This window comes from Lissotriton vulgaris, chromosome 5 (genome assembly GCF_964263255.1).
Source record: "Lissotriton vulgaris chromosome 5, aLisVul1.2, whole genome shotgun sequence".
NCBI classification, from domain to species: Eukaryota; Metazoa; Chordata; class Amphibia; order Caudata; family Salamandridae; genus Lissotriton; species Lissotriton vulgaris.
Window position 1 is genome coordinate 891,721,290 of NC_141693.1, and position 27,970 is coordinate 891,749,259.

Here is a 27,970-nt window from a genome sequence, read left to right on the forward strand (position 1 = left end):
GACAGCCCAGAGGGAGGAAGAGGTCTGGAAGAAGAGGGTCCCAGCCTATAGTGTCCAACTAGGCTGGCTTATCAGAAAAAGGAGGGAGGGTCAGTGCAAACCTCTTCAACCCGAGCGACAGAAGGCCTTTCCCCCTAAGGATGGGTTACCCCTCGAAGTTGTGGGGACATCTCCACAAGATGAATCTAATGCGATGCCCACGCCGAGCAGAGGTCACGAGTGCAACAGCACCTGGAGTTGACACCGATCAAACCTTGCGCATATCCCCCACCTCCCACCCCCATCTAGTTCACCCACCAGGACAGGAAAGAGTTCAAGAGGTGGTGCTCATACGAAGACCAAAGAGACAAGGCAGCATTAATATCGGCCTCTGTGTAGAAGATCACTCCAACCTTGGGCATCCACTGGCTTGTGTATCTGCTGCCATACTAACTAATCAGCAAGATGGCCGACGGATGAGGTGCTCCGGTTGGGAGCTCCCTGGCTAGGGATTTCCTTTTTGGCTCTAATCCCCTGGAATCTAACCCCGCTTTGATTCTTTTATACACACCTGGGGTTCTATGGACTGCGGTCCTTCTTTTCTCCCATTCCCGTGATTGAATTTGAAACCTACCTCAGCAACGTCCGAGGAATCGTGAATATTCTACCGACCGCAGAGACCTAGCAATATGGCTGATGCCCGGTGGAGCTACCTAGGTAGCTCTAGAGGAGATTGGCTGTGGATCTCGCCCTCGGCCGTCAACTACCCAGCCGGACATTGGGAAGACTTTCTTTCGTCTCCCCGCCGTGTCTCCTTCCTCCCCGCCTTCTGACGAATCAGCTGGCTTGTTTGACTTTCACATTGTCTTTTAGTTCCCCTGAATTACTTTCCATCTTTCCTGTCTTTCCTGACCCGATCTTCATTCCAACCCCATGTTAATTTTCCCCTGTTAGACCTGGCACCTTGGCGTGAGTCTCCCTTCCACTTTTTGCTGATGTGCCTCCGATGTTTTGCTGGTTTTCCGATACTCAGGGCACTGCGCCACGGCTGATCCGTGCCGCAGTGCAAGTGCTCCCTACTGTAAACTGTACATACGATTGGTATCCATGATTGGTGCATTGGATTTACTGTTAGTCCCCAGTAAAGCGCACGAGAGAGTGCCGGGGCATGTAGATGCCGATACTGCTGGTGGGCTTGCAGCGCTGGTTGCGCCACCCACCCGAGCAGCCGTAAACTTGTGTCTGGGAACTGCGACCGCAGAACCCGCGTGCGGTCTCGTACTGTCACGCTAGCTGGGCAAGTGTCCCCACTTGCCAGCCCCGACCCTTCCCTTGACTACATATTAGACACCCCTATGGTAGGCCTGCGGGCAGGGTGCATTGTAGGTGCGAGGTAGGACAAGCCCTGATGTGCGTGGCATGTCCTGGTAGTGACCTACAACGAAGACCGTAGTTCACTACTGAAGGCTACCTGCTCCATTAGGCCAGACTGAGCTGCGAGGATTATTATACCCTATAATCCCCGCAGGCTCAAGGAGCATGGTAGTAAGTCATGTTTAGTATGCCTGAACTCAGGATGATGAGATATTTCTTGTAGTCAAGTTTATTTTATTATCCTGGGTTTGCAAATGCTACTTTTAGAAAGTTAGCATTTGCTTGCTTAACCATTTCAGCTGCCTCTGCCCGTATGTGTATCCGACTGTCTGGGATGTGTGAGTGACAGGGCTGGAGGGATGACAGGTGGTGAATGCGCAGATTACACCTTAGTGGGAGGTAGGAGTGCCTCTTGACTCGAACTGTCACTGTGCTCGGCCACCACAATGCTGGCTCCACCCTCCTGGGGAGCGGCGGATGACTCTGCCGGCACCTGGCCCAGGAAGGGCGAAGCCCCCATCAACAAGGTACTCTGGCCACTCCTGTCCGGACAATGCTGGCTCCACCTCCTGTGGGGCGTCTGATGCGCCTGCCCCTCACACTGAAAGCAGAAGCCGGAGTACACCCGCCGGGGTACTCCAGAACTGAGAGTGGCTATGCAAAGGCCCCCCTGGCCTGCGAGAACAAAAGAATTGGCCTATAAAAGATGGAGCCCTGCTCCTTGAAAGTTAGATCCAGTTTGGGCCACAGAACGACTCTGCCCTACGAGAAGGACCGCGAGAAGACAAAGAAGGGTGCTGACTCTTGCTTGTGTCTGGTGCCTTGCTGCTGAAGGAGAGGAAGACAAAACGACGAAACGACTTTTGTGCTACTTTGTGCCAAACCCTGCAAAGAGATCTCCAAGGGCTTGGAACTGAACTTGCCCCCTGACCAGCGTCCCAGGACCAGTGGACGCTAAACCCCCCTTGGAAGAAAGCGACTGCGGGTGCTGATCATCGCCGCAGTACCGACAAAGAGGAAGCTCCTCTAAGGCATCCACTCCCTCCCGACCACCGTGACCGGGGCCCAAAGCTACAGCGGAAGCACAGTGAGGACCAGCCGCCGCTGGCCCGAACATCGTGACCACACCTGCGCTGGGAGCCCGAGAGCAAAGCGAAGGAGGACCCGTCTGGTCCGAGCTATCGAGGCGACTGCATAGCGAGCCGTCCCTCACCTGCAAGGACAGACTATTGCCCTACGAGAATCCACAAGGTCGGTAGCCTGCCCGACAGCCCAGCTGTGAGCCCACAGCTGCACCGACATTTGGCTGGGTACGTCCTGCACTTGGGGACCGTACTGCCACTTGTCACCGCCACACAGCCGCCGACTCCAAGGTCGGAGCAGACGACGAAGAGAGGACCGTGCCGCCACAGAGCACCGCTGCCCCGGACGACCAGTGACCTGCTCGGCCGAAGAGCCGCAACGATCAGCGACACCGGGAAGGCAACGCGACGTGGGACAGATCCCCTGGAAGCCGCTGGCTCCACAAAGAACTTTGTTTAACACCGGCCTACGGGCCTCACAAGAACTACGATAAGAACTGTGGTAACCTAAAGCTAATATCCTGCAACCGTATCCGTAAAGTTATTGACTGTATTCACAAGCCTGCGTAAAGTTTATATAAAGAGATATATTTTTACAAGAATACAGTCTGGTCTCGTTGTGTGGTGGGTTGGTTGTGAAGGTGTACTATTGCAAGTGTTTAACCCTATGTGCCCCAAAGATTAGCCTAAGACTGCTTAAGCCACACTACCTAGAGGGTAAGCAGAGGTTGTCTGGAAGGTAACCCTCAGCCCTGACGAGGAAGAGAGAGTCCCTGCTTGTCGCTAGTGCTTGCACTGCGCCAACAAGAGTCTCCCCCTTCCTACATTGGACGCAGCGGTGAGGATTTTCGAATTTACACTTGCGATAGTTATACCTGAGCTTCTGACCGCTACACAAGGATTACGGTACAGTTACTAAACCACAGACTTTGCTTTTTGAAAAGAAGATTCCGAGTGCAGAAACCATGCCGGGCACAAAGAGCCTGGATGGAGCGGAGTCCACGACCTCCGAGGTTTTGGAGATAGAATGGGACGCCGCAAAGCTAGACAAGTACTCAAAGCTGGAGCTGAAGTTTTTTTGTAGGAAACTAAAAGTTCCGCACGCTGGTTGCAAAAACAAACCGGAGTTCTACAAGGCCCTGAAAGCCTGGGTGGAATCAAGAAAGACCCCGGAAGAGCAAGACGACCTCGCCGAGCAGAATGCAACGGAGGAGCAGAATGCCCTTGGGGATCTGATCGATCTCGAGCGACAAGACAGCGAGCACAGCTTGGGTAAAGGCCTGTCGCCAGAGGAGCTGGCGGACAGGAAGGAAACCCGGAATCACGAAAGAAAGTTGGCAGAATTGAAAATCCAGCTGGAGCTTGAAACGAAAAGAATGGCGCTGGAAGAGCGAAAGCACCAGATGGATTATGAGGTGAAAATGAGGGAGATAAGTCTCAAGGAAAGAGGCTTGGATCGTCCTCCCTCTGGTGGCAGCACATCGCCAGTGCAGGTAGAGTCAAGAGTGCATATCCCGAAGGACGTAGTCAAGGAGTTCTTTAAGGGGGATGATATAGGACAATGGTTTAGGGCATATGAGGTAGCCATGTCCTCCCGCCGGGTCCCTGAGAAGGATTGGGGAGCGGGGTTGTGGGGAAGGTTCCTTAGCGAAGGGAGAGATACCTTGCTAGATTTGCCCGTCGAGAATCAGAGGTCCTATACCCACATGAAAGAAGCTTTGTTGAGCAGGTACGGGCTTACCCCTGAAATGTATAGACAGAAGTTTAGGGGATGTACTAAGCGGCCTGGGAATACGTATGTGGAATATGTGACTTACTTTTGCAGAGCACTGGATGGTTGGGTGAAAGGTAACAAAGTGAATGATTTTCAAGGTCTCTTTGATTTAATTGCATGGGAGCACTTGTCTGATCACTGTTTTCCTGAGTTACGCCAACATCTGATCGATAGCAAGCTGTCCAACCCGAGGAAGCTTGCTGAGGAGGCGGACCGCTGGCTCAGCACCAGGGTCCACAAGGGTCCCGTGGGAGATTCCGCCAAGAGTGGGCAGGGTCCCCAGCAGAAGAGTGGGGGGGACAAAGGGGGAAAACAGAAAGGGTTCCAAAAAGGCCCCCAAAGTAGTTCCCAAGGGAATCCGCAGCAGGGTTCTCAGCCTCCCCCACCCCCGAAGCAGAATGGGGCCCCGACAGGTAAACCTGTTCCAAAGGGGCCCTTCAATTGTTTCAAATGTGGCGAGCCTGGGCACATATCGAGTGACCCCAAGTGTCGCCTATTTGGAAAACCCGCACCCACTGGTGCTCCGCCCCGACAAGTGACTAGCGTTCACCTGGGAGAAGAAATGATGGTCCCGGGGGGTGGAGATCCCGTTCACATGACCCTGGTCTCGTTAGGAGACAGCGAGATGATCCCTACGAACTACCTGCCCTCTAACACTAAAAAATATGGGCAGGTGGTGATCATCAATGGTAAGGAAGCCGAGGCTCTTAGAGACACAGGAGCCAGTGTGACTGCGGTGAGGCAGCACCTGGTGTCTCAAGAGCAGGTTGTACCCCATGCCTACTGTAGGGTTATCAACGCTGATAATTCCGAGAGCCAGTGTCCGATGGCTCAAGTTCCCTTCGAGTGGGGGGGGGTCTCTGGTACTCTGCAGGTCTGTGTGAGGAAAACCATGCCTGTTGACTGTTTGCTAGGGAACGACTTGGAGCACTCCCCTTGGGAAAAGGTGGAGAAAACGACTCACCTGCGGATGGTGGGTCTGCCTGACTGGGCGTGCGTGACCACACGGTCGATGGCAGCCAGTAAGGGTGATCGAGAGATCCTGGGGCCTGATGGAGAGGCCCAGGAACCGGTCTTAGGGAGAAGGCGCAGGGGGCGCGGGAAACCGGCCCCTGAAGTTCCTACGGTCCAGGAGGAGGCAGACCTTGAGGGGGATGCCCTGGAGCCTACAGGGGAACAGATCGCCGAACTGGGGGACCTGCCTGAGCTGACCCATTGGCAGCAAGAAGGAGGACCCTCCAGGGAGGAATTCTGCAGGGAGCAGAAAGAATGCCCTTCTCTCGTGGGTATGCGGCAGCAGGCTGCAGACCAGGCCGATGGTGTTCAGGCCAAAACACATTACGTGTACTGGGAGAATGACCTCCTGTATTCGGAGCCTAAGGCTGCTGAACCTGGGTCAGCCCGTGTGCTGGTGGTACCCCAGAAGTTCAGAGCCTTCCTACTGGGTCTGGCTCATGATGTGCCTTTAGCAGGACATCTAGGGATGGACAAGACCTATGACAGGCTTGTCACCCACTTTTACTGGCCCCAAATGCATAAGAGTTCCGATACTTATTGCAGAACCTGTCCGACTTGCCAGGCAAGTGGGAAGACGGGAGGGAAGAACAAGGCTCCCCTCCAACCCTTCCCTGTCGTCGGTACGCCATTCCAGCGAGTGGGTATTGACATCGTCGGGCCTCTGGACCCCAAGACAGCCATGGGCAACAGGTTCATCCTGGTCTTGGTGGACCATGCCACCCGGTACCCTGAAGCCATACCTCTGAGGACAGTGACGGCTCCCGTGGTGGGACGTGCACTGATGGGAATTTTCTCACGAGTAGGATTCCCTCTAGAGGTAGTGAGCGACAGGGGGACCAATTTCATATCGAAATATATGAAATCCCTTTGGCAAGAGTGTGGCGTAACGTACAAGTTCACCACACCTTACCATCCCCAAGGTAACGGGTTGGTTGAAAGATTCAACCGAACCCTCAAAGGCATGATCATGGGCCTGGAAGGTCCGATGAGGCGTAAGTGGGACGTCCTCTTACCATGCCTACTGTTTGCATATCGCGAGGTGCCACAGAAGTCCCTCGGGTTCAGTCCCTTTGAACTGCTGTACGGCCACCCCGTGAGAGGACCGCTGAGTTTGGTAAAGGAAGGCTGGGAGCAATCTCCCAGGAAACCTCCCCAGAGTGTATATAGCTACATGCTGGCCTTCAGAAACCAGACCAGGCGCTTCAGACAACTTGCCGAGGCAAATCTGGAAGCGAGCCAGGAAGAGATGAAGCGGTGGTACGATCAGAATGCCACTCTGGTCGAGCTTCAGCCTGGACAAGAGGTGTATGTCTTGGCCCCGGTGGAGCCCTGTGCCCTTCAAGATAAGTGGACAGGACCATTCGAGGTTGTAGAGCGGAAAAGCCCCGTGACATACTTGGTGGACATGAAGACGGCCAGGAACCCTTTGCGGGTCCTACATGTCAACCGCCTCAAGCCCCACTTGCGAAGGTCCGAAGTGGGCATGTTGTTGGCAACCGATGACGGAATGGAGGAGGAGTCAGAACCTCTACCGGACCTCTTGGTGGCCTGTGAGAAGGATGGGTCAGTGGATGGAGTTAACCTCTCACCCTCCCTGACCGCCGAACAACAGGAGGATTGCCGCCAGTTGCTGGGGCAGTTTCCAGACCTGTTTTCCCTGGTTCCGAGTGTCACAGATTGGTGCGTCCATGATGTGGACACTGGAGACAGCTTGCCGGTGAAGCATAAGGCTTACCGAGTGACTGACAGGGTACGGGCCTGCATCAAGGAGGAGGTCTCCAAGATGCTTGCCCTCGGGGTGGTTGAGTCTTCCAGCAGTCCTTGGTCCAGCCCCGTGGTCTTGGTTCCGAAGGCTGCTGCGCCGGGAGCCACACCCGAACTCCGGTTCTGTGTGGACTACAGAGGACTCAATTCAGTCACGAAGACTGACGCGCACCCCATCCCCAGAGCTGACGAGCTCATTGATCGGCTAGGGGCTGCCCGGTTTCTCAGCACGTTTGATCTGACGTCTGGGTACTGGCAGATCGCCTTGACCGATGGGGCAAAGGAGAGGTCAGCATTCTCTACACCAGATGGGCATTTCCAGTTCCGGGTCATGCCATTTGGAATGAAGAATGCCCCTGCCACCTTTCAGAGATTGGTCAACCAGGTGTTGGCTGGGCTGGACGAGTTCAGTGCCGCCTACCTGGATGACATCGCGGTGTTCAGCGGCACCTGGCCCGAACACCTGCGACACCTCTGGGAAGTGTTGATGGCCCTGCGCAGAGCAGGCCTCACAATCAAGGCAAGCAAGTGCCAGATTGGGCAGGGTTCCGTGGTGTACTTGGGACACCAAGTTGGGAGTGGCAAGGTAGCCCCCTTGCAGCCCAAAATCGAAACCATCCTGGCTTGGGAACCCCCCAAGACCCAGACTGCAGTGAGAGCCTTCCTGGGGCTCACTGGGTATTACAGGAGGTTTGTCAAGGGCTATGGCACGATCGTGACCCCCTTGACAGAGCTGACTTCGAAAAAGCAGCCCAGGAATGTGATTTGGACTGACACCTGTCAGAAAGCTTTCGACACCCTGAAGACTGCCATGTGCACGGCGCCCGTGCTCCTGGCCCCTGATTTCTCCAAAGAGTTCATTGTGCAAACAGACGCTTCAGAGCATGGTGTAGGGGCTGTTCTTTCACAGATGACTGAGGAGGGCTTTGACCAACCCGTAGCCTTCATAAGTCGGAGGTTACTTCCACGGGAAAGTAGGTGGAGTGCAATAGAGCGTGAAGCATTTGCTGTGGTCTGGGCACTGAAGAAGCTAAGACCCTACCTGTTTGGGTCTCACTTCCGAGTTCAGACGGACCACAGGCCCCTCAGATGGTTGATGCAAATGAGGGGTGAGAACCCGAAACTGTTGAGGTGGTCCATTTCTCTACAGAGTATGGACTTTACGGTGGAACACCGCCCTGGCACCGATCACGCCAACGCTGACGGTCTGTCCAGATTTTTCCGCCTTAGTGATGTGGAACTCCCTGGGGAAGGGTAGTTCCCCCCACATTTCAGCTGGAGGGGACACATGTTAGACCTGGCACCTTGGCGTGAGTCTCCCTTCCACTTTTTGCTGATGTGCCTCCGATGTTTTGCTGGTTTTCCGATACTCAGGGCACTGCGCCACGGCTGATCCGTGCCGCAGTGCAAGTGCTCCCTACTGTAAACTGTACATACGATTGGTATCCATGATTGGTGCATTGGATTTACTGTTAGTCCCCAGTAAAGCGCACGAGAGAGTGCCGGGGCATGTAGATGCCGATACTGCTGGTGGGCTTGCAGCGCTGGTTGCGCCACCCACCCGAGCAGCCGTAAACTTGTGTCTGGGAACTGCGACCGCAGAACCCGCGTGCGGTCTCGTACTGTCACGCTAGCTGGGCAAGTGTCCCCACTTGCCAGCCCCGACCCTTCCCTTGACTACATATTAGACACCCCTATGGTAGGCCTGCGGGCAGGGTGCATTGTAGGTGCGAGGTAGGACAAGCCCTGATGTGCGTGGCATGTCCTGGTAGTGACCTACAACGAAGACCGTAGTTCACTACTGAAGGCTACCTGCTCCATTAGGCCAGACTGAGCTGCGAGGATTATTATACCCTATAATCCCCGCAGGCTCAAGGAGCATGGTAGTAAGTCATGTTTAGTATGCCTGAACTCAGGATGATGAGATATTTCTTGTAGTCAAGTTTATTTTATTATCCTGGGTTTGCAAATGCTACTTTTAGAAAGTTAGCATTTGCTTGCTTAACCATTTCAGCTGCCTCTGCCCGTATGTGTATCCGACTGTCTGGGATGTGTGAGTGACAGGGCTGGAGGGATGACAGGTGGTGAATGCGCAGATTACACCTTAGTGGGAGGTAGGAGTGCCTCTTGACTCGAACTGTCACTGTGCTCGGCCACCACAATGCTGGCTCCACCCTCCTGGGGAGCGGCGGATGACTCTGCCGGCACCTGGCCCAGGAAGGGCGAAGCCCCCATCAACAAGGTACTCTGGCCACTCCTGTCCGGACAATGCTGGCTCCACCTCCTGTGGGGCGTCTGATGCGCCTGCCCCTCACACTGAAAGCAGAAGCCGGAGTACACCCGCCGGGGTACTCCAGAACTGAGAGTGGCTATGCAAAGGCCCCCCTGGCCTGCGAGAACAAAAGAATTGGCCTATAAAAGATGGAGCCCTGCTCCTTGAAAGTTAGATCCAGTTTGGGCCACAGAACGACTCTGCCCTACGAGAAGGACCGCGAGAAGACAAAGAAGGGTGCTGACTCTTGCTTGTGTCTGGTGCCTTGCTGCTGAAGGAGAGGAAGACAAAACGACGAAACGACTTTTGTGCTACTTTGTGCCAAACCCTGCAAAGAGATCTCCAAGGGCTTGGAACTGAACTTGCCCCCTGACCAGCGTCCCAGGACCAGTGGACGCTAAACCCCCCTTGGAAGAAAGCGACTGCGGGTGCTGATCATCGCCGCAGTACCGACAAAGAGGAAGCTCCTCTAAGGCATCCACTCCCTCCCGACCACCGTGACCGGGGCCCAAAGCTACAGCGGAAGCACAGTGAGGACCAGCCGCCGCTGGCCCGAACATCGTGACCACACCTGCGCTGGGAGCCCGAGAGCAAAGCGAAGGAGGACCCGTCTGGTCCGAGCTATCGAGGCGACTGCATAGCGAGCCGTCCCTCACCTGCAAGGACAGACTATTGCCCTACGAGAATCCACAAGGTCGGTAGCCTGCCCGACAGCCCAGCTGTGAGCCCACAGCTGCACCGACATTTGGCTGGGTACGTCCTGCACTTGGGGACCGTACTGCCACTTGTCACCGCCACACAGCCGCCGACTCCAAGGTCGGAGCAGACGACGAAGAGAGGACCGTGCCGCCACAGAGCACCGCTGCCCCGGACGACCAGTGACCTGCTCGGCCGAAGAGCCGCAACGATCAGCGACACCGGGAAGGCAACGCGACGTGGGACAGATCCCCTGGAAGCCGCTGGCTCCACAAAGAACTTTGTTTAACACCGGCCTACGGGCCTCACAAGAACTACGATAAGAACTGTGGTAACCTAAAGCTAATATCCTGCAACCGTATCCGTAAAGTTATTGACTGTATTCACAAGCCTGCGTAAAGTTTATATAAAGAGATATATTTTTACAAGAATACAGTCTGGTCTCGTTGTGTGGTGGGTTGGTTGTGAAGGTGTACTATTGCAAGTGTTTAACCCTATGTGCCCCAAAGATTAGCCTAAGACTGCTTAAGCCACACTACCTAGAGGGTAAGCAGAGGTTGTCTGGAAGGTAACCCTCAGCCCTGACGAGGAAGAGAGAGTCCCTGCTTGTCGCTAGTGCTTGCACTGCGCCAACAAGAGTCTCCCCCTTCCTACATCCCCTCTTCCTTCTATACCCCATAGGATGTGTGTATATGTTTAAACTATGCTCTAGTAACTCATGTTACTGTGTAACACTGTTTCTTTCATATGTTATACTAGGCTCCTGTAACTGATGTAATTTTGTAACTTGCTAATCCTCATGTAAGACGCCCTGATAACCTCCGGGTCTATCCAGCGCTATATAAAACTATGCAAATAAAAACCATCAGCAGCTCTGTTGGCTACTTGGGGACCCTTTCACTTTTGTTGGCCCCTTTGAATGCTGCATAGGAGCCCGACTGGTCACTACTCTGGGCCCAGGATCATTGCTCCGCGCAGCCCTCAGAAGTACTCCCACCTGCCTCGCTCCGCTCCTCTTGTCACTGCATCGTAGTTCGAGGACAAAAAGCATAATCCACTCCCCTTGTCTTTGGGGGTGGCTGCCGAATCTGTCCCTGCTGCACTTTCATAGGATTATGACAGATGGGGAATTATTCACCATTTTAAGCTGGAGCTCTGCTCTAGTGCGCTATCTTGTTTCGGCACCTGGCCACGCCCTCCCTCCTGGTTCTTACTTTTTATTGTGTACACCATGTTTATACAAACACCTATAAGAAAATAATTCAACAATAAAACAAAATATAGATATATGAGGGAGTATTTTTTTTCTTGTACAATCCCATGAGAAGAACGTTTATCTGTCTTCTACACAAATGTCCTTCAAAGAGATTATTTGTTTGCAGTGACACTCCTTACAACTCAGCAATAAATTCTCTCTAGCCCACTGTTAGAACTGGGGGTCTATAGTTGGCTGAGGTAGGTACCTTAGGTCAAATATGGACCCTTGCTTCTAAGTCAGGGAAAGGAAGGACACCTTCTCCGATAGCCCTGGCTCCTCCTCTTGGTAGCTTGGCACGAGCAGCCAGGCTTATCTCCAAGACAAATGTTTAAAGTATTTGCAACCCCGTTCTCAGTAACCCAATGATGACACCACAAATGGACTCCACACGAGTTTCATAAAAAACAAGTATATGTTTATATAAAAAGATATTCTATGAGACCACACGATAAAAATCCAACATATGCTTGTTTGTAATATTTCACCTGGCCGGTTATTAGTCCACAAGCCCTTGTAATGGCTTGCAGTATTAATGAGCAATTCTAGATGATCCAATGCGGTCCTAATGCAAGGCTATGCAGTTTGTAATGCAAGAATCAGGCACTTCGCAATGTAAACCTAATGCAGTTTTCAATGCAACAATCAGGCAGTTCGTAAATGCCAAAATAATGCAATTCTTAGTGCAACAATTAGGTAGGTCGTTATGCAAATTAATGCAATGCGTAATGTAACAATCAGGCAGTTTGTTATGCAGAAATAATGCAATGTGTAATGCAACAATCAGGCAGTTCATTATGCAGAAATAATGCAATGCGTAATGCCCAAATCAGGCAGTTTGTAATACCAAAATTATGTAATGCGTAATGCAACACTCAGGCAGTTCGTAATACCAAAATAATGTACTCCGGCACCGATCACGGTGCTTGGGACGGTCTCCAGGCCACTCCTGCTGACTCGCCGTCATCTACTGCCAAAATATGCCCCCAACACGGGTGTGGTGTAACTCAAAGTGTAGCTTCACTCTCCGGCACCAGTACTGCCACTCCTCAGCAAGTACAGGCCAGGATACGAACTTGAGCAGAGGCTCGCGCTGCAAGGATTGGAAAGGCCCAGAGCGCTTCTCTCGTAGACCGCACCACACCCCAGGCGCAACACATGCTTGCTGAGCGTTACCTGGGGGGTACGATCTTACTCTCTTCTCCTCGTGGCTTGGGCCTCCAATGCGACTTCGTTGATCTTGGGCAATGGAACACGAACCCCTGACATGATGGTTCGTGGCCTCTCCTTGGCAACGGCAGGCTCGAGCCGGCGGCGGTGAATCCTCACAGCTCCTCTGGGGCTGCCGGTCTGGGCCGATGGCAATGAAGATTGCAGTCCTTCTGGTCACGCTGTCGGTCAACTCAGAAAACACAACTGCTCTGGGACACACCGTCACGGGGCAATTTCTCACGAAGGTCTCAGGCTGCAACAGAGCACACGCACAGCGTCGCTGAGACTCACTTGAGCTTCGGGTGCACAGGATCACAGGGCAATTCTCACGAAAGTCTCAGGCTGCACAAAGCACATGCACACAGCGTGATTGAGATTCACTTGGACTCCGGGTGCACACGATCACAGGACAATCCTCACGAAGGACTCAGGCTGCACAAAGCACACACACACAGCGTCGCTGAGACTCACTTGGACTCCAGGTGCCACCCGATCACAGGGCAATTCTTACGAGGGTCTCAGGCTGCAAAAAGCACACACACACAGCGTCGCTGAGACACCCTTGGAAACTTTTATGTTCCTGAGTTTCCACAACAGAGAGCCAGCTCTCCTCGGCCCTTCGGGACAAGTTGCTTCAGGACACAGCACACAGCAAAGTCCTTTCAAGCAGGGGGGACATAGCACACAGCAAAGTCCCTTAGCCTCTCCTTGGTTAAATCAGCAAACTGCAGGCCAGCCCCAGAACACACAGCAAGGGTCAGTCCTTTCCTTCAGTCTCTTCATCTGTTTCCTCCTTGGCAGAGGTTCCTCTTGACCACGAAGTAGTTTCAATCCTTTTCAGTCTTGATCAGTTCTATTCCAACGTTCAGGGGTTTCAGCTCTCATAGTTATACCCCTAAATGTCTTTGAAGTCTTTGTGTTCAGGGGGGGCACTGACTCCTGTCCAAACCAGTTCTGGGTGTCTCCCTGCCGATGACCCCTTCTTCCTTTGATAATGGGGGTCTGGATCCTCAATCACCCAGCAGGAGATGGAGCCATAGTTTTATGGCGGCAGCCAAGGCCTCTTCACCTCCAGGGGCTACTCCCCCTCCTACACTCCAGATGCAGGTCAGCCTGTTGCTGTCTCACCGCCTCCCCTGGGTCAAGACATTCCCCAGAGCCTATCACATTTAAATCCAGACAGTCAATCCACAACCAGGCAGAGACACACAGAAATGTTAGAACACAAAAAACCAGCCACTTCTAAAATTGGGGTTTTTAAACACACAATGCAAAAACCACCTTCACAAAAAGATGTGTTATAAAATTGTGAGTTCGTGCATACTAAACTTCAACTCTCAAGCAATCAATCAATCATGACACTTGTATAGCGCGCTACTCACCCGGAAGGGTCTCATGGCGCTTGGGGAAGGGGTCCGCTACTGCTCGAACAGCCAGGTCTTCAGTTGCTTCCTGAAGGAGAGGTGGTCCTGGGTCAGCAGGAGGTCTCCATCTTAAGCCAATGGGAAGATAGGCTGGAAACATATTACACAGCATCCCCATTCTGTTCAATGGGCAAGATGGCCTTTCACCAGTGAAAAACTAAATGGAGTGTATTTCACTGTCAGGACATGGTACACACCTCAGTACATGTCCCACCTTTCACATACTCTGCACCCTGCCTAGGAGGGTACCCCTGACTTACCATAGGGGTGACTGGTGTGCATAAAAAGGGAAGGGTAAGGCCTGGCAAGTGGGTGCACTTGTCAGGACAACAAGGCAGTTTAACAAACTGCGTGCAGGCACTACAGTGGCAGGCCAGAGTTCTCTCTTTAGGGCTACTTGTGTGGGTGGCACAATTAGTGCTGCAGGCCCACTAGTAGCATTTGCATTACCAGGCCTGGTGCACATAGTGCACTTTACTAGGGTATTTACTAGTAAGGCAAAAATACCAATCATGAACAACAAATTACCATTACACTTTACACAGGGAGCACTGTCACTTTGACACTGATCAGCAGTGGCAAAGTGCCCAAAGCATCTAAGTCGGCAACACCATTTTTTTGTTGTAAAATGTGTTTATTATTTTCAAACACCCACAACAAATAAGAGGACTGGCTATTGCCTCTACATGGAGCCCGACCATTAGGAAGAAGGAGATAGTGACATCGTTACACAATCAAGGTTAATCAACGATTCCGAATCAACCCCAGGCGCAGATACGCCTCAATACAAGTATTGCCACAGTGTCAAGGTTCCTACAATTCTCCGTGCTACTATGGTTAATATCTTCTGCATCAAAGCCTCATCTTACTCTTCCTCAGATGCCCGTCCCAAAATCACCCTCCCCCCGCCGGCGCTACTGTCTTAAGGCTAAGTGGGATCAAATGGTGAGTCATATAGTACGGGTTCCCAGGTGACCTCATTTTAACAACATTATTAAGCATCCTGATTACTATGGAAGACTGGAATCGCCTCACGCTCTGTGCCTCAATATCAAGATACCTAGTCTACTGGTCTCCGTCAGCCGTTAATGGGCTCGCCTCCGAGTCAGTTTCTAGATCTGTCGCTTTCAGCTCTGTCACAAGGGCCTCCCAGGCTCGCGCCGCCTCTTATGCCTTGTCATTATGGGATCTATGGGCTTGCTGTAATCGAACTGAGCTCCCGATGTTTGCCCACTTAAGGAATGCAGATTTCCACCTTATATAGCTAGGACCCGCCGCTGCTTTCCAGTGGGATGTAATTTCTCGTTTAGCAAGCACTAATCTTAAATCTATGAATTTGCTAGTTAACTTCGTTTTGCTAGTGTGCGGAAACCAATGTAGCAGGCAAGTCCCCCCATCCGGAGTAATCTGTCGCCCCGTTATATTACAGAGTACAGTGGCTATCTCTTCCCAATATGTGCCCAACTGCGGGCAATCCCACAGCATGTGCAAGAGATCTGCACCCTCCAATCTACAACGGGAGCAAAGAGCCGTATTAACATGGAAATATTGGTTGACTTTAGCCGGCGTAAGATATGCCCTGTGCAATATAAAAAATGGAATCAGCTGGAATCTAGCATTTCTGGTGCCCTTCCATGCCCTTTTAAGTATCTGCGACCAGGCCGCGTCTGGTATCTCTTTAGCTAAATCCATCGCCCACTGCTCACGTAGCCTCTGCAGCAGTGCCAATCCCTTTCCCAGCATACGTTTATATAAACAAGGGACCGCCTTATACATGCCCGCTGCCATCACTACATATTGACACGCCACGCTCGTTGGCGGTTCCGAAAGGCCAGTGCCCCAGTGCTTCTGGATGGCAGCAACCAGGGCTGCATGCAATAAGAAGTGACCCCGCAGGAGTCCAAAGGTGTCCTGTAATGCGCCATAAGGTAATAGTACACCAACTCTAAATAGATCGCCCACCATCTGGACTCCCAGTGTTTCCCACTTCGCGAAGGCAGACCAATCTCTGCCATGTGGCAGGGCCGTGCACATGCCCAACGGTATTTCCGGGGCGTAAGGTCGTTGTACCCCAACTCTGCTGTGGTAGCGTTTCCAGCAATGTCTCAGGGCACATTCTGCAGATGACAAATCGGTAGCCCGCAACCTTTGCTGCAGTACCACAAACGATAGAACGTGCCGCGCAACATCCGGCTCAGTCTCTCGCTCCCGCCCTCGAAACTCCTGCGCCACCGCCTGGGTGAGGTGTTGGAACTGTGCAGCCAAATAATATAATTAAAAATCAGGGACAGCTAGGCCTCCCTCAGCTCTTGGGCGGATCAGAATATCCAATGCCACTCGGCGCCTCTCTATTCCCCAAATAAAGCCCCTCACCATAGAGCGGAGTTGCCGGAATAGTGCGACAGGTATACGTATTAGCAAGGTCCGGAAGGAATATAAAAGCCGAGGGAGCGCCACCATTTTCAACAATGCTACTCGGCCTGCCACCGATAGTGGCAGAGTCCCCCAGAAATGCATGCTGCCTTAAGCCCCCGTAGCGCTCTACCTATGTTACCTTCAAGCAGATCTTCCTGCCTATGATAAACGTGCGTCCCCAAATAGGGAAGGCACCGAGGTTCCCATACCAAATCAGGGGTAGGTCAGGTTGGACACACGCTCTGGCCACCGGAAACACACATGTCTTCGCCTAATTGACTTGCAGGCCAGAGATATTCCTAAATCGGCTGAGCAAGGAACGCGCTCCCTCCAATGCGCCTCCCGCATCTCTCGAAAACAGCAGCAGATCGTCTGCATATAATGAGATATAATGTGACTGACCACCGAGCCTCAAGCCCCGGAACGCCCTCCCCATCCTGGCCCTCGCCGCTAACGGTTCCATCGCTAGGGCAAAGAGAAGCGGGGAGAGTAGGCAACTCTGTCTAGTACCACGCCCCACTGGGTACGAAGAGGATACAATTCTGCCAACCCTCACTCTGGCGCTTGCCGACAAATATAATATTTCAGTCCAGCGTGTATATCCCTCGCCAAGCCCGAAGGCTTTCATGACTCAGAATAGGTAGGGCCATTCCAAGCTGTCAAATGCCTTATCAATGTCCACCGAGAGGACAACTGCGTGCCCCTCGGCTCCATGGTCCCCGTCTAGTATCCGTATTAGTCTGCGTATGTTGCCAGCAGTATTGCGAGTCGGGATGAAGCCGGCCTGGTCCGAGAGCAGCAGTTGCGTCATTAAGGGAAGGAGTCTTGTAGCCAATACACGACTCAGTATTTTATAGTCAGTGGTGAGCATAGATAGAGGTCGGTACGCGGACGGGTCGGTCGGGGTGTTCCTTGGTTTAAGGAGGGGAATGATGATGGCCTCCCTGGTGGAGGTCGGCAACACACCCCGCTGCCTGGCCTCTTTATATACCATCAACAGTCTGGGGGCCAGGAGGTCGATATATGTTAAATAGAATTCTATGGGCAACCCATCGCTGCCCGAAGTTTTGTTGTGCGCCAATTGTTTAATGGCACAACGAATTTCAGTGAGCGTGATGTCCCGACCAAGGGACTCCGCCTCTTCCGCCTCAACGGTAGGCAGTTTGAGGTCCTCCAAAAATGCCTGCACATCCATCTCCCCTGTTTGTAAGCAACTGGTATATAAGTCCGCATAGAAGGACCTAAACCGGTCATTTATTTGATGTTGCGTATATTCCAGTCGTCCCGACGATAAAGTCAATGCCAATATGGGTACACAACTAGGGGCGGGATCGGCCAACCATGCCAATAGCGTACCCACCTTATCCCCTTCAGCATGTGCGCGGGCCAAGTAAGCTCTGTGGTCGAAACACCGTAAGCGCTTCACGACCACAACTACTGCATCCCTCCGGGCCTGGACTGTGTCCCGGTCCTCGGTGCCACCAGAGTGGCCTCTTTCAGCCCCCCTAAGGGCCTGTTCCTCCGTTTCAATTTCTTGCAGCAATAGCTTCCGCACACTCACCCATTTATTAATACAGATCCCGCGAATCACTACTTTAAAAGCGTCTCATTCTAGGGCAGTCGTTGAGGCCGAGCCTTCATTTTCCACAAAATACCGCTCAACACCAACACCTAGTTCAGTACGAAAGGCTGGGTCTTCCAGGTCAGAACTATAGGGCACTCCGCAACCCAACAGAAGCTCACCAATAATGGATTATGGTCTGAGATGGTGCGTGATAAATATTCGCTACCAAGCGCCATGGTCACCAATCCGGGGCTGCATAAGACCGCATCAAGTCGAACATGCAAGTCATGCAAAGCCGAGAAATACGAATAATCCCTATCATCCGGGTGCTGCACTTGCCACACATCCACAAGCCCCAGTGATCCTGCCACCGGGCCCCGCTTTTCGCCAATTTATGAATCAGGGCGGTGGGTGCGATCTGTCCATAGCCACATCCACAGCAGAGTTAAAGTCCCCACCCATCAGAACCGGGTTCGTAAAATAATCAGCTAGGGTGACAGATAAGCTCTCCAAAAAGGGCGCCTGCTCCGCATTAGGGGCATAAATACTGCAAAGTGTCACCTCCCGCCCATAGAGGCATCTGCGGACCACAGCACAGCGGCCCTCGGGATCTACCAGGTGGTCAATCATCTAGAAGGGGACCCCAGCGCTAATCCAAATCAGCACCCCTCGCGCAAAAGCTGAGTAAGTAGTATAATAGAGTTGCCCTCGCCATCTGCGCTGCAGCGCCTGCCCTTCTGTTCTAGTCAGGTGTGTTTCTGGCAGGAAGGTTATCTGCGCACCTCTACGCTCTAAGTAGGAGTGGACTTTATACCTGCGCTGCATGGAGTGCAATCCCCGCACATTCCAAGTCACACATTTCACATCAGGTAACGGACTAATAGTATCAACTTAAAAAACGCAGATACCTCACATTACATTTTAGCCGCGCCGGCGGGCACCCTCCCCCATCCAAACCATTCCTCTCCCCCAACAATCCCACCCCACCCTCAACACCACCCTCCCCCCCAAGAACAGTCACTAGCGTAGTGAATCCCATCCAAACTATCCCAACGAATACCTCAACCAGTATCAAGGCCATCTAACTGGGAACCATCCGGTGGGGGCTGGAAGAAGCCTAGCAAACAATCAGTAGATAGTCAGCGCCCCACCCAGCCTCCGCCCCTAGAACCCCCCGCTAATCCCTCCCACCCAGCTCCCCCCAAGCATAGTTCCACACATCGCATTAACCTAAGCTACAGTCCATACTATCCACCCTGAGTGAAGCCCGGGTTCTCCTTCAGTTCAGCGCTGGTAAGATCCCTAAGGGGTGCACCGCATTTGCTATACCCCCCACGTTTTCTCTCCACGCCAGACCATATCAGGCCCCCCTCCCCGTACAATACACAGAGTCTACTCATCCATCAGGCATTCCGCCGTTCCCGGTGTAACCAGTGGTAAGTGCACACTGTCCGATGCTGAAGTGTACGCCTCCGACACATCCTTATCGTTCTCCAGGTCCGAACCTCTCGGAGAAGTCAGCAACAGTTCGCCAGAGATTGCTGATACCGCCGCCAACGCCCCTTTGCACTCCCACTCAGTTTGTGAGGCTGATGGTTTCCGCAGACCTCGCCGCTGGCATCTTATACGCTGTGATCTTCGGGGTAGTAAATCCTCAGCCATTGCCCTTGCCTCGTGTTCCGGACCACTATAGGATTCTAGCCAAGTCCACGCGCCCTCCGGCGTTTCATGAAAACTCGTTTTCCCATCCAGTATTATGCGAAGCTTGGCCGGGAATAACAGGGAATATTGTATTCCCTCTGTGCGCATTTCTTTTTTCACGGCTTGGAAGGTTGCTTGGCGCCGTTGAGTCTCAAATGAATAATCCGGTAATAGGGTGACCTTGCTATTGCCGACCTGATAGGGTCCATCCGTGCGTGCCTTTTGAAGAAGCAAGTCTCTTTCCCTAAAATGTAGCAGGCATGCCACCACCGATCTAGGAGGGCGTCCCTGCTGTGGGGGTCTAGCAGGGACGTGGTGCACACGTTCAAGAGTGTAGAAGGCAGATAAGCCCTCAGGTGCCACCTCCGTTCGCAGCCTATCCTCCAGATATCTCACCATGTCTGACCCCTCCGTATTCTCTGTCAGACCCACCACCCGAATGTTGTTGTGCCTATTTCTTTCTTCTGCATCCTCCGCGCGCTTCTCCAGCTCTGCAATCCAGTCTAAAGCGCTCCTCATCGTTGCAGCCAGTACAGTCTGTGCAGGTGCTACCTCTTGGATCACGTCTTCCACATGTTTCACCCGGTCTGATAGTTTCACGTGGTCCGCCCGCAGTAGGCCCAGCCCTGTCGCCACTTGTGCAATGTCCTGCTGCAGGGCAGTTCGTGAGTCCGCGATGGCGGATAGTATCTTATCCAGCTGCTGCTGCAGTCCAGGGTCTTTGTGCCTGGTCGTGCGCATCTTGTTTAGCTTGAGATGGGGACTCCGCGTCGGAGAGCTGGGGATCTTCATCTCTCTTCCCTCGGGGCTTGCCCATGGTGTCAGCAGGCCGGATTCAGAGAAAGGGCCAGTGGACCCCAAACGCACCGCTCGTCGGGCAGGTACAGGGGCCAAGCCTCAGTCCGGCAGGTCCTCCAGGGCCCTGAGCAGGTGTTCAGTTCATCCTCAGCTGAGTCGCCTCTATCAGCGCTTCAATCCAGTGCCTACCATGCGTCACGCCAATTGCGTAGTCCTAGATTTGGTAGCCAGGTCAGGATTGTTTGGCCCAACACACTTGCGAGCCAGTTGGTCACCCCGCTGTTCAATGCAGGGTAGCGCCCGGGCCCACGCCAGCTCTCGTGCGTCTCAGCGTCCCCACAGTACTGTGCAGGTAGTGCCCTTCTTCCCAGCTCCCGGTAGGGCCGCTCCTTCGTTGGGCCCGCCGCGACCTCAAGCCCACGCTGCTTAGTGCCAGTGCCAGCCAGTATCCCCGGGCAGTGGGCCTACCATCTATCAAATATGCAGTGCCATCCACGTGTAGGCAGCCCCCGTGGGTCCCGGGCAGAGCAACCCGAGCTCGCCGCAATAGTCAGTCAGTGTTTCAAAGCACCTGGCTCAGCCCTCGCGTTTCCAGGCCGCTAGCCGCACCTCAGGGCCAAATGCATGTGCCTCCGCCGTCCAGAGCTCCAGCGGCCGCCTCACCTCGCTCTCCGGTTCAGCCCCTTGAACCCCGCGGGCCTCAGCGAGCCCCGGATCACAGTCTCTCCTCCAACAGCCTCCGGTCCGCGATGCAGGACAAGGGCAGGTGAAGGCCCCACCCTCCACGAGCTCCGGATCACGGCCTCCCTCCCAATGGCCTCCGGTCGGCAGTGCAGGGCAAGGGCGGGTCAGGGCCTCACTCTCCCGCCTCCCGGGTGCTCCCGGTCCGCTTGATGCAATCCTCGGTGCTCCAGCCGCGGCCTCCAGTCAGCGCGGGCCGCCCTCCGCAGCGGCTCCACTAAGGAGAAGCCTCCACCAGTAGTACTCCTCTTCCAAGACTGCTCCGCTCCTTTGTTACCGGGCCCAGCGAGTCACCACCGATTTAGCCTCGGGGGCCCCAGCCGATGTAGTCACCCCTCAGTGCATCCGCCGCAAAGGGTAGCCCGCTTCGCAGTGCATTCTCAGCGGCCGTCCACAACACTCACGGCGCTTCGCGGCTCCTCTCAACACCGAGGAGCCGCCATTTTGAGTGAGCTGATCATGGCCAGCGCCGTCCCGTAATCCCCTCACAGGTATCGGGCTGCGCTGTCGGGTGAGTCCAGATCGCCCAGGGCCAGCTCTTCTCCGTCGCTTCGCCCCCGGTGGTGCCTGGGGGGCCCCTAGGGGGTCATTTAACAGAATTACAGCAGGGTTCGCGGGTGGAGCACAGCGCTCACACCGCTGCCTGCATCGGCGTCCAAGCCACGCCCCCTAAGTCGGCAATACCATGTAAGAAAAAAGGTCTAGGGGGAAGGCAAAAAGTTTAGGGAACTTTATCCAAAAAGGGCCAGTTCAACACCCACCCATAGTGGCATCTTCAGTTTGTTTGGTTCCACTACTGTCCCTTTCATTCTGAAACCACCACAGCGAAAGAACACACTCACTGAAGTCAATGAATCTCTTTTTATTTATTTTTTTTTTTATCCTCATTTGCGTTCATTAGCTCCAATCTGTCAAGACAGAAAACTACCGCAGAACCGAAATTCAGGCTATGCCTCTGTACTGACTCAGCTACTGCTGGCGGGGATAGCGTAGGAGGAGTGGTGGACCAAACCCCTTCAGTATCAGCTGGCAGGCCGTGAGATTCTAGCATGCGGACTGCTCTGTTGGACAGTAATGCCCGGAATACCAAGGCCTTTTAAGCATCGACACTACTGTGGCGGGGCCAGAAGGTGAATCTCAGAAGATGCATCCATTTTCTGAGATCATATCAATACTCAGGGAGAGTATATGGAGAGAACTCTCATTTTAGCCAATTGTGAGCTTTATATTCCATTAAAACTTTTATTGTCATTTATTTGACGTGTTTTGTTCAGTCCTCCGTTGTTTTTGAACCTGCCAATTATAACCATATTTTCTCCCCAGCTTCAGTTGCAGCCTAGAGCGGGGAATGAACCTTATCCTGGATACTGAAGAACTGATTCTGCGTTCAGCACAGCATGGCAAAAGCAGTGCTGCACTGCTGTGTATGTGTTTTATACCTACATAGTATTTTAGCCAGATGTGGGCCACCTGTGCTATGCCGACCTTTGAAATAGCAGGATGTCTTGGCTACAAAAGTGTAATAGTCCAGCACCAATTTATACTTTGCATTAGTGTCTTATGTCAGTGATGAGCACATAGGCATCTGCTGTGTACCCAAAATTTAAAAATTTGTGCCATGTTTGCAATGCTGGTGAGTAGTGGGGTCTGTGGAAGAAATTCGTTTGCTGTGGTATGAAATGATTAGCTGCGTCACGCTAATCCCCATTATGCTTAAACGCCTGCATACCCTGTTGTGCTAGGAATTATGGCATGGAACTATGCCCGTTACAAGACCCTGGCGCTTCAGTCCTCAGTGCAGCAACGCTTCAACTTAAAATGTCAGCCTCAGATTTCAAATCCTGCCATCAAGATTATATACGTGGAAATGGTGCATCTATGCTGCAGCTTAAATAAATAACTTATTTCTATGTTAATTAAATAACTTCTTTCTATGTCTGCTTATTATGTTTTTTTCTGCTGGCTTGTAAATTGATATCATTGGTTTGCCCATATTATCATAGTCTACAGCCTAAAGCATTTTGTGCACTGATGCCTTTGTAGTATTCCTATATTAGCTTTCAGAACTTCAGAAGCCTACAATGTTGTTCTAATCAGTGAGACAACAATATATATGTTCTGTTGTGTTCGTGTAAAATGTGCACAGCAAGATGGAGAAGGCAGAGATATAGTATTGTTGGTTCACGCAATCCTTTACCTCATGTGATCTCACAAGCCTTCAGTTTTCTCTGTTATTGACCATGCACATTAATTCACTCTATTAATGCATATTCTTACAACTCACTCACAACAAACATGTTTGTCATTCTTGTAAGAAGTGTGTACTGTACTATATACTTGACATTTTCAGCATTTTAAAGTTGCAATAATATGTCTTTCAGGTAAATCATCAGATAAAACAAATACATCGGATAAAGGTAGGTTTTCATTTTTGTTTCCTGTTTAATATTTGTCCTATTTAGTAGGCAGTGCTATATGGTTATTTCCGTCTACTTACTGAGAGGTAAGCCTCTTGCCTCTCATCCTTAAATGCCTGAAGTAGTTAGTACCATGAAAGTGCTTCGACGCCTCGTCAGGGGTACTATAAAGGTTTTTGAAGGTTGTGTGGCATATACCATAGCCCTGATCAGAACTGATGTGACTTGCCACACTCCTGCCGACGGGTGGGGGAACGTTAGGTGCAGGTTCCACGCGTTCTAGGAGGGCAAGTATTACACCTGGAGTTTAAACCTTATAACATATGTGGGAAAAATGGCTACCACATAAGCGCCACTCATCAGCCTACTACAGAAAACCAAAATGTATGTTAACATGATACAAGAACTTTATTGGTAGCACATACTTTGACAACATTTATGTTTTGATACAATTGTATTAAAATGAGGTGTATTTAACTATTCTGTCGTTACCTAAATGCCACACAAGGGATATCTTTTTACAGATTTTAGATCTGCAGTTGAGAGTAAATTTAATAAATGCGCTTTACTCTCTGTAACCTTCCTTTAGTCTTTGGAAGCTTTTTTTGTAACGCTAAAATGGCCTACTATGTGACAAATCAGACGCAGTAGGTGGGTGCAAAGCTCAGAACGTCAGAAAAGTTTGGTATACTCAATTAAAGGAAAGATAGTGTTGGGAGACACTCTGGCACAGCAAGTGGTGGTGACGTAATACCACCAGTGAGCAGAGCGGTGAGTTTGGTGAAGCGTTTAGGGATTTGGGTGAAGGAAGGTAATGGTGCATGGGGCCAGGACAGGAGCATTGTGGTTTCAGAAACACAAATGTAATACAGTTGTGAGGGTCGGTGTGGGAAATGGGAAGAGGGACCATGACGACGTTCTTACAATGAAAAACAGACTAAACTCATAAGAAGTGGTGAGTCGGGGAGTTTTAAGAAGCTAACACAGAAAGATTACAGGATTTATTTTTGTATAAACATATTAGATAACATGACAATAAAACAGGGAACATGCTGGAAAGAAGTAGCAGGTACAAGTGACAATAAATGATGTAATTTTTATCAGGTGACATTACTTGCAAATAGATTGTGACACAAAACATTCTCGACCCTCCAAACACGAACTGCCAGACTGTATTGTGTACTTAACATCAGTAGCTTGAATATTTTCAGATGCAACCTAATATCTGTCCTGTGAGGGCAATTTGGTTAAGGGTAACAGACTAGTAACAGTTACGATAATTTTTAATGGATGAATATAAGCTTTCAGGTCTAAACTCCGCTGGTTCTACTTTTGTATCGAGATAATAAAGACAATTACATCAGCAAGGACAAAGGAAACAACATGCACATGGGATGGTGAAAATGTGTTTGCCCAAATAATTGAAATGAATTTCATTTTAACATACAGTAAAGAGCCACCTCGAATATTGACGTTCTCTTAAAGTATACTTTGGCATATACCTACCTTTGGTTATCAAAGAAATCTCACGAAACGATGTTATTGTTAAGCTCTAGTCACATGCTCAGTGGTGTGGCTGAAGAGAACCCCGTTACAAAATGGCTCAGAGATAAGGTAAACAAAGGTTCTGCCGTGCTAGTCCTTCCTCTTACTGGTTGTCACATCAAACAGTATTCCAGTTGTAGGTTGTGAAGCTGCTGGATGAGGATAGGGTGAGATTTCTGCAGCTTCTGGATGCGTAATACATGCTCAGGAAAGCGTCACGAGGACGTAGCACCGTTTGGGAAAACTCCCCCATCTAGCGAGATTGAATCTGCCTCAGAGTGGAATGTGTTTCCTTTTAGTGCTTCTAACAGCTTACTCACTCTAGTGTGCCTGGGCTGGTTTCTCTCTCTTTTTAGGTTTCGCCTATTATCATTCGCTTGCGAATGTAATAGGCGAGAATTCAAGTGCTCCATCGACTCGTCAAACCACTGCAGTTTTTTCACAGTGCATGTGAGTCACGTGACCACAAAAGCGGGTCACGTGACCACACAAGCACGCGCATCTCCCTAATCCGTCTGCCACACTTCTCCTCCCCTCGCTCGCATTCCCGCCCCCCCACCAGGGTCTCCCGCCCCCATCCGGCTTCCCTCCACGCATCTCCCTAATCCGCCTGCCAGACTTCTCCTCCCCTCGCTCGCATTCCCGCCCCCCCACCAGGCTCTCCCGCCCCCATCCGGCTTCCCTCCACGCATCTCCCTAATCCGCCTGCCACACTTCTCCTCCCCTCGCTCGCATTCCCGCCCCCCCACCAGGCTCTCCCGCCCCCATCCGGCTTCCCTCCGGCCATTTGCCAGCATTGCGAGGCCATTTGCCAGGAGCTCTCCCCCGCCCGCAGCTTGACAATGTAAACTCCTATCGCTACAATACGTATCAGTTTGCAGTTAGTAATCTCTCTTAAACTGCCTATGCACTCCCACCCACACAGAAATAGTACTGCGACTTCCTCATTTCTATCTATGTTTGCATCTGTTTCTCACTAGAGCTAGGGGCTGCACACGCTTCCCCTAGCACAGTCGTACTCCGTTATCATATTGGATTCTACGCATGCCCGCCTAGTGAAGCCCCCAGGCACCTCGGGTGTACCCCCACCCTCTCGCAGATGCGGGACTGCGGGACTCCTGATTACGGTTACTAAAGGACTTGTAATGCAGTCTGTTCTCTAGGAACGTTTACCTTGCCATCAAGTCCAATGGAACAGTATTTGAAATGTGCGGCAGTGGCCGACTGCATCACCACATGCCGCCGGAGCTTAACGCAGGAACTTTTAACCACAGCGGGCAGCACCTCATCTGTTTACTTGTTATGTAGTGAAATGTGCGACAAGGTGCGTGGCAAAATTAAGAGTGGGTTTGTGACAAAATCTTAATTGAGGGCGGTCGCTCTACACGCATGACGCTGACATTCTAAGCATTGACTCTTGAGGCTAGAACCGAAAATCGTTCATTGTGATGATATGAAAGTCCCGGGTTCAAATCCAGGCATGGCCACCCCACCCCTTCATCCAGTCAAGGTCAACCAAAAAATAACAGGCAGTCCCGTATGAGCTCACCAGAGAGGGGAATCATGTACTCTCGATCAAAGCGCTATAGCGCATTCCCGTTTGAGATGCTAATCAACAACCAGTCAAACATCACTGGCTCAGGTTTCATCATCGGGGCGGCCCCAGAAAGCAGGCACATAATTATATTATTGACATTTCACGGGCGGGGCCTTGGAGTACGCTTTACACACTAGAACCACCACTCCCCTCGGCCCCTCCCCTACAGGAAGGCTCTGACACGCACCACACCCCCTCCCGGGAGCTCCTGCCCGGCCTGTGGTGCAGGCGAGAGGCAGTCTTGACTTCTTCGCCAGTCTCTGGGCCACTTAGATTTCTGTGGGAATCCAAAAAGGCCTTAAGCAAAACAAGCACTGGCGTTGCCAATAGGTTTCGCATTTGGAAAGTTGGAGCTATTGGTTTTGTAAATGACATTTTATATTTATATATCGTTATTGGCATTGTCAATAACAATATATAAATATAAAATGCCATTTACAAAACCAATAGCTCCAACTTTACAAATGCGAAACCTATTGGCAACGCCAGTGCTTGTTTTGTCTGCTATAACCGTGAACCAGCTGCAGTTAATAATACTTCCTCCTTTAGCAATGTTCATTTTCTCCTCATGATTATTCATTTTGGATTCAGCTGTATGTCCATAAGCTTCTTTTACCTCATGATCACCATTTTCTCCCGCATTATAGCCTTCACTGAATTCTGGTTTGGATATTCTTCCCTGATCATCTACCATCCACTGTTCACTGCATTATTGTGTTACACTTTGGCCTGATCGATGTCTAGAACCAGACTTGTCAGAATATTTCTTCATCTTGCTCTAATGTTTAACAAGATCATTTAATTCCTGATTCTGAAAGCTAAGTGCTTGTCTGCGACTGCCCCTTGTTGTAAAACTGACCACCCATTGCCTAGATCCTTTACTTGGTAATGCTGTGAAACCAATGTTATATAGCAAACAGTTCGGTCTGGACTGTTCCCATGAGGCACTGGGTCAAGACTGATTTGCATATAGCTGGGTCTTAACTTGGGTGGCGAAGTAAACTAAAGAACGATGATGGATGCAACCCAGGACTGTGACTGAGAGTGACTGTCTGAAAAGTTTCAGTGCTCCGTCGATCATCTCCTTGTGTTTGCTTTGTTCGCCCTAATTTGGCAGGGTAGCCAAGACGTGGTTCCCTTGTTCATATTGACACTGGATTCAAGCTAGCCTGGCTAATGAGGGGTGTTACCCCCAAACCAGTCCCAGGATGCTTGTTTCCGGTCCTGGCTTGGAAGTTCGGTCTGGATTGTTCCCATAAGGCACAGGCTCTAGACTGATTTACATATAGTTGGGTCTGAACTGGGGTGGCGAACTGAGCTAAAGAACGATGATGGATTCAACC

The 27,970-nt window shown here is 51.5% G+C and overlaps 1 protein-coding gene across 3 annotated transcripts in view; it reads left to right on the forward strand.

The window, feature by feature from the left end:
- LOC147711757 (protein FRA10AC1) overlaps positions 1 to 27,970 on the forward strand; it is a 354,287-nt gene that overhangs the window by 303,360 nt on the left and 22,957 nt on the right. For all 3 annotated transcript variants that reach the window (XM_086922478.1, XM_086922479.1, XM_086922480.1), the window contains exon 13: positions 23,450 to 23,485. In XM_086922478.1, the coding sequence (XP_086778604.1) occupies positions 23,450 to 23,485 (36 nt within the window). The remainder of the gene's footprint in view (positions 1 to 23,449; positions 23,486 to 27,970) is intronic.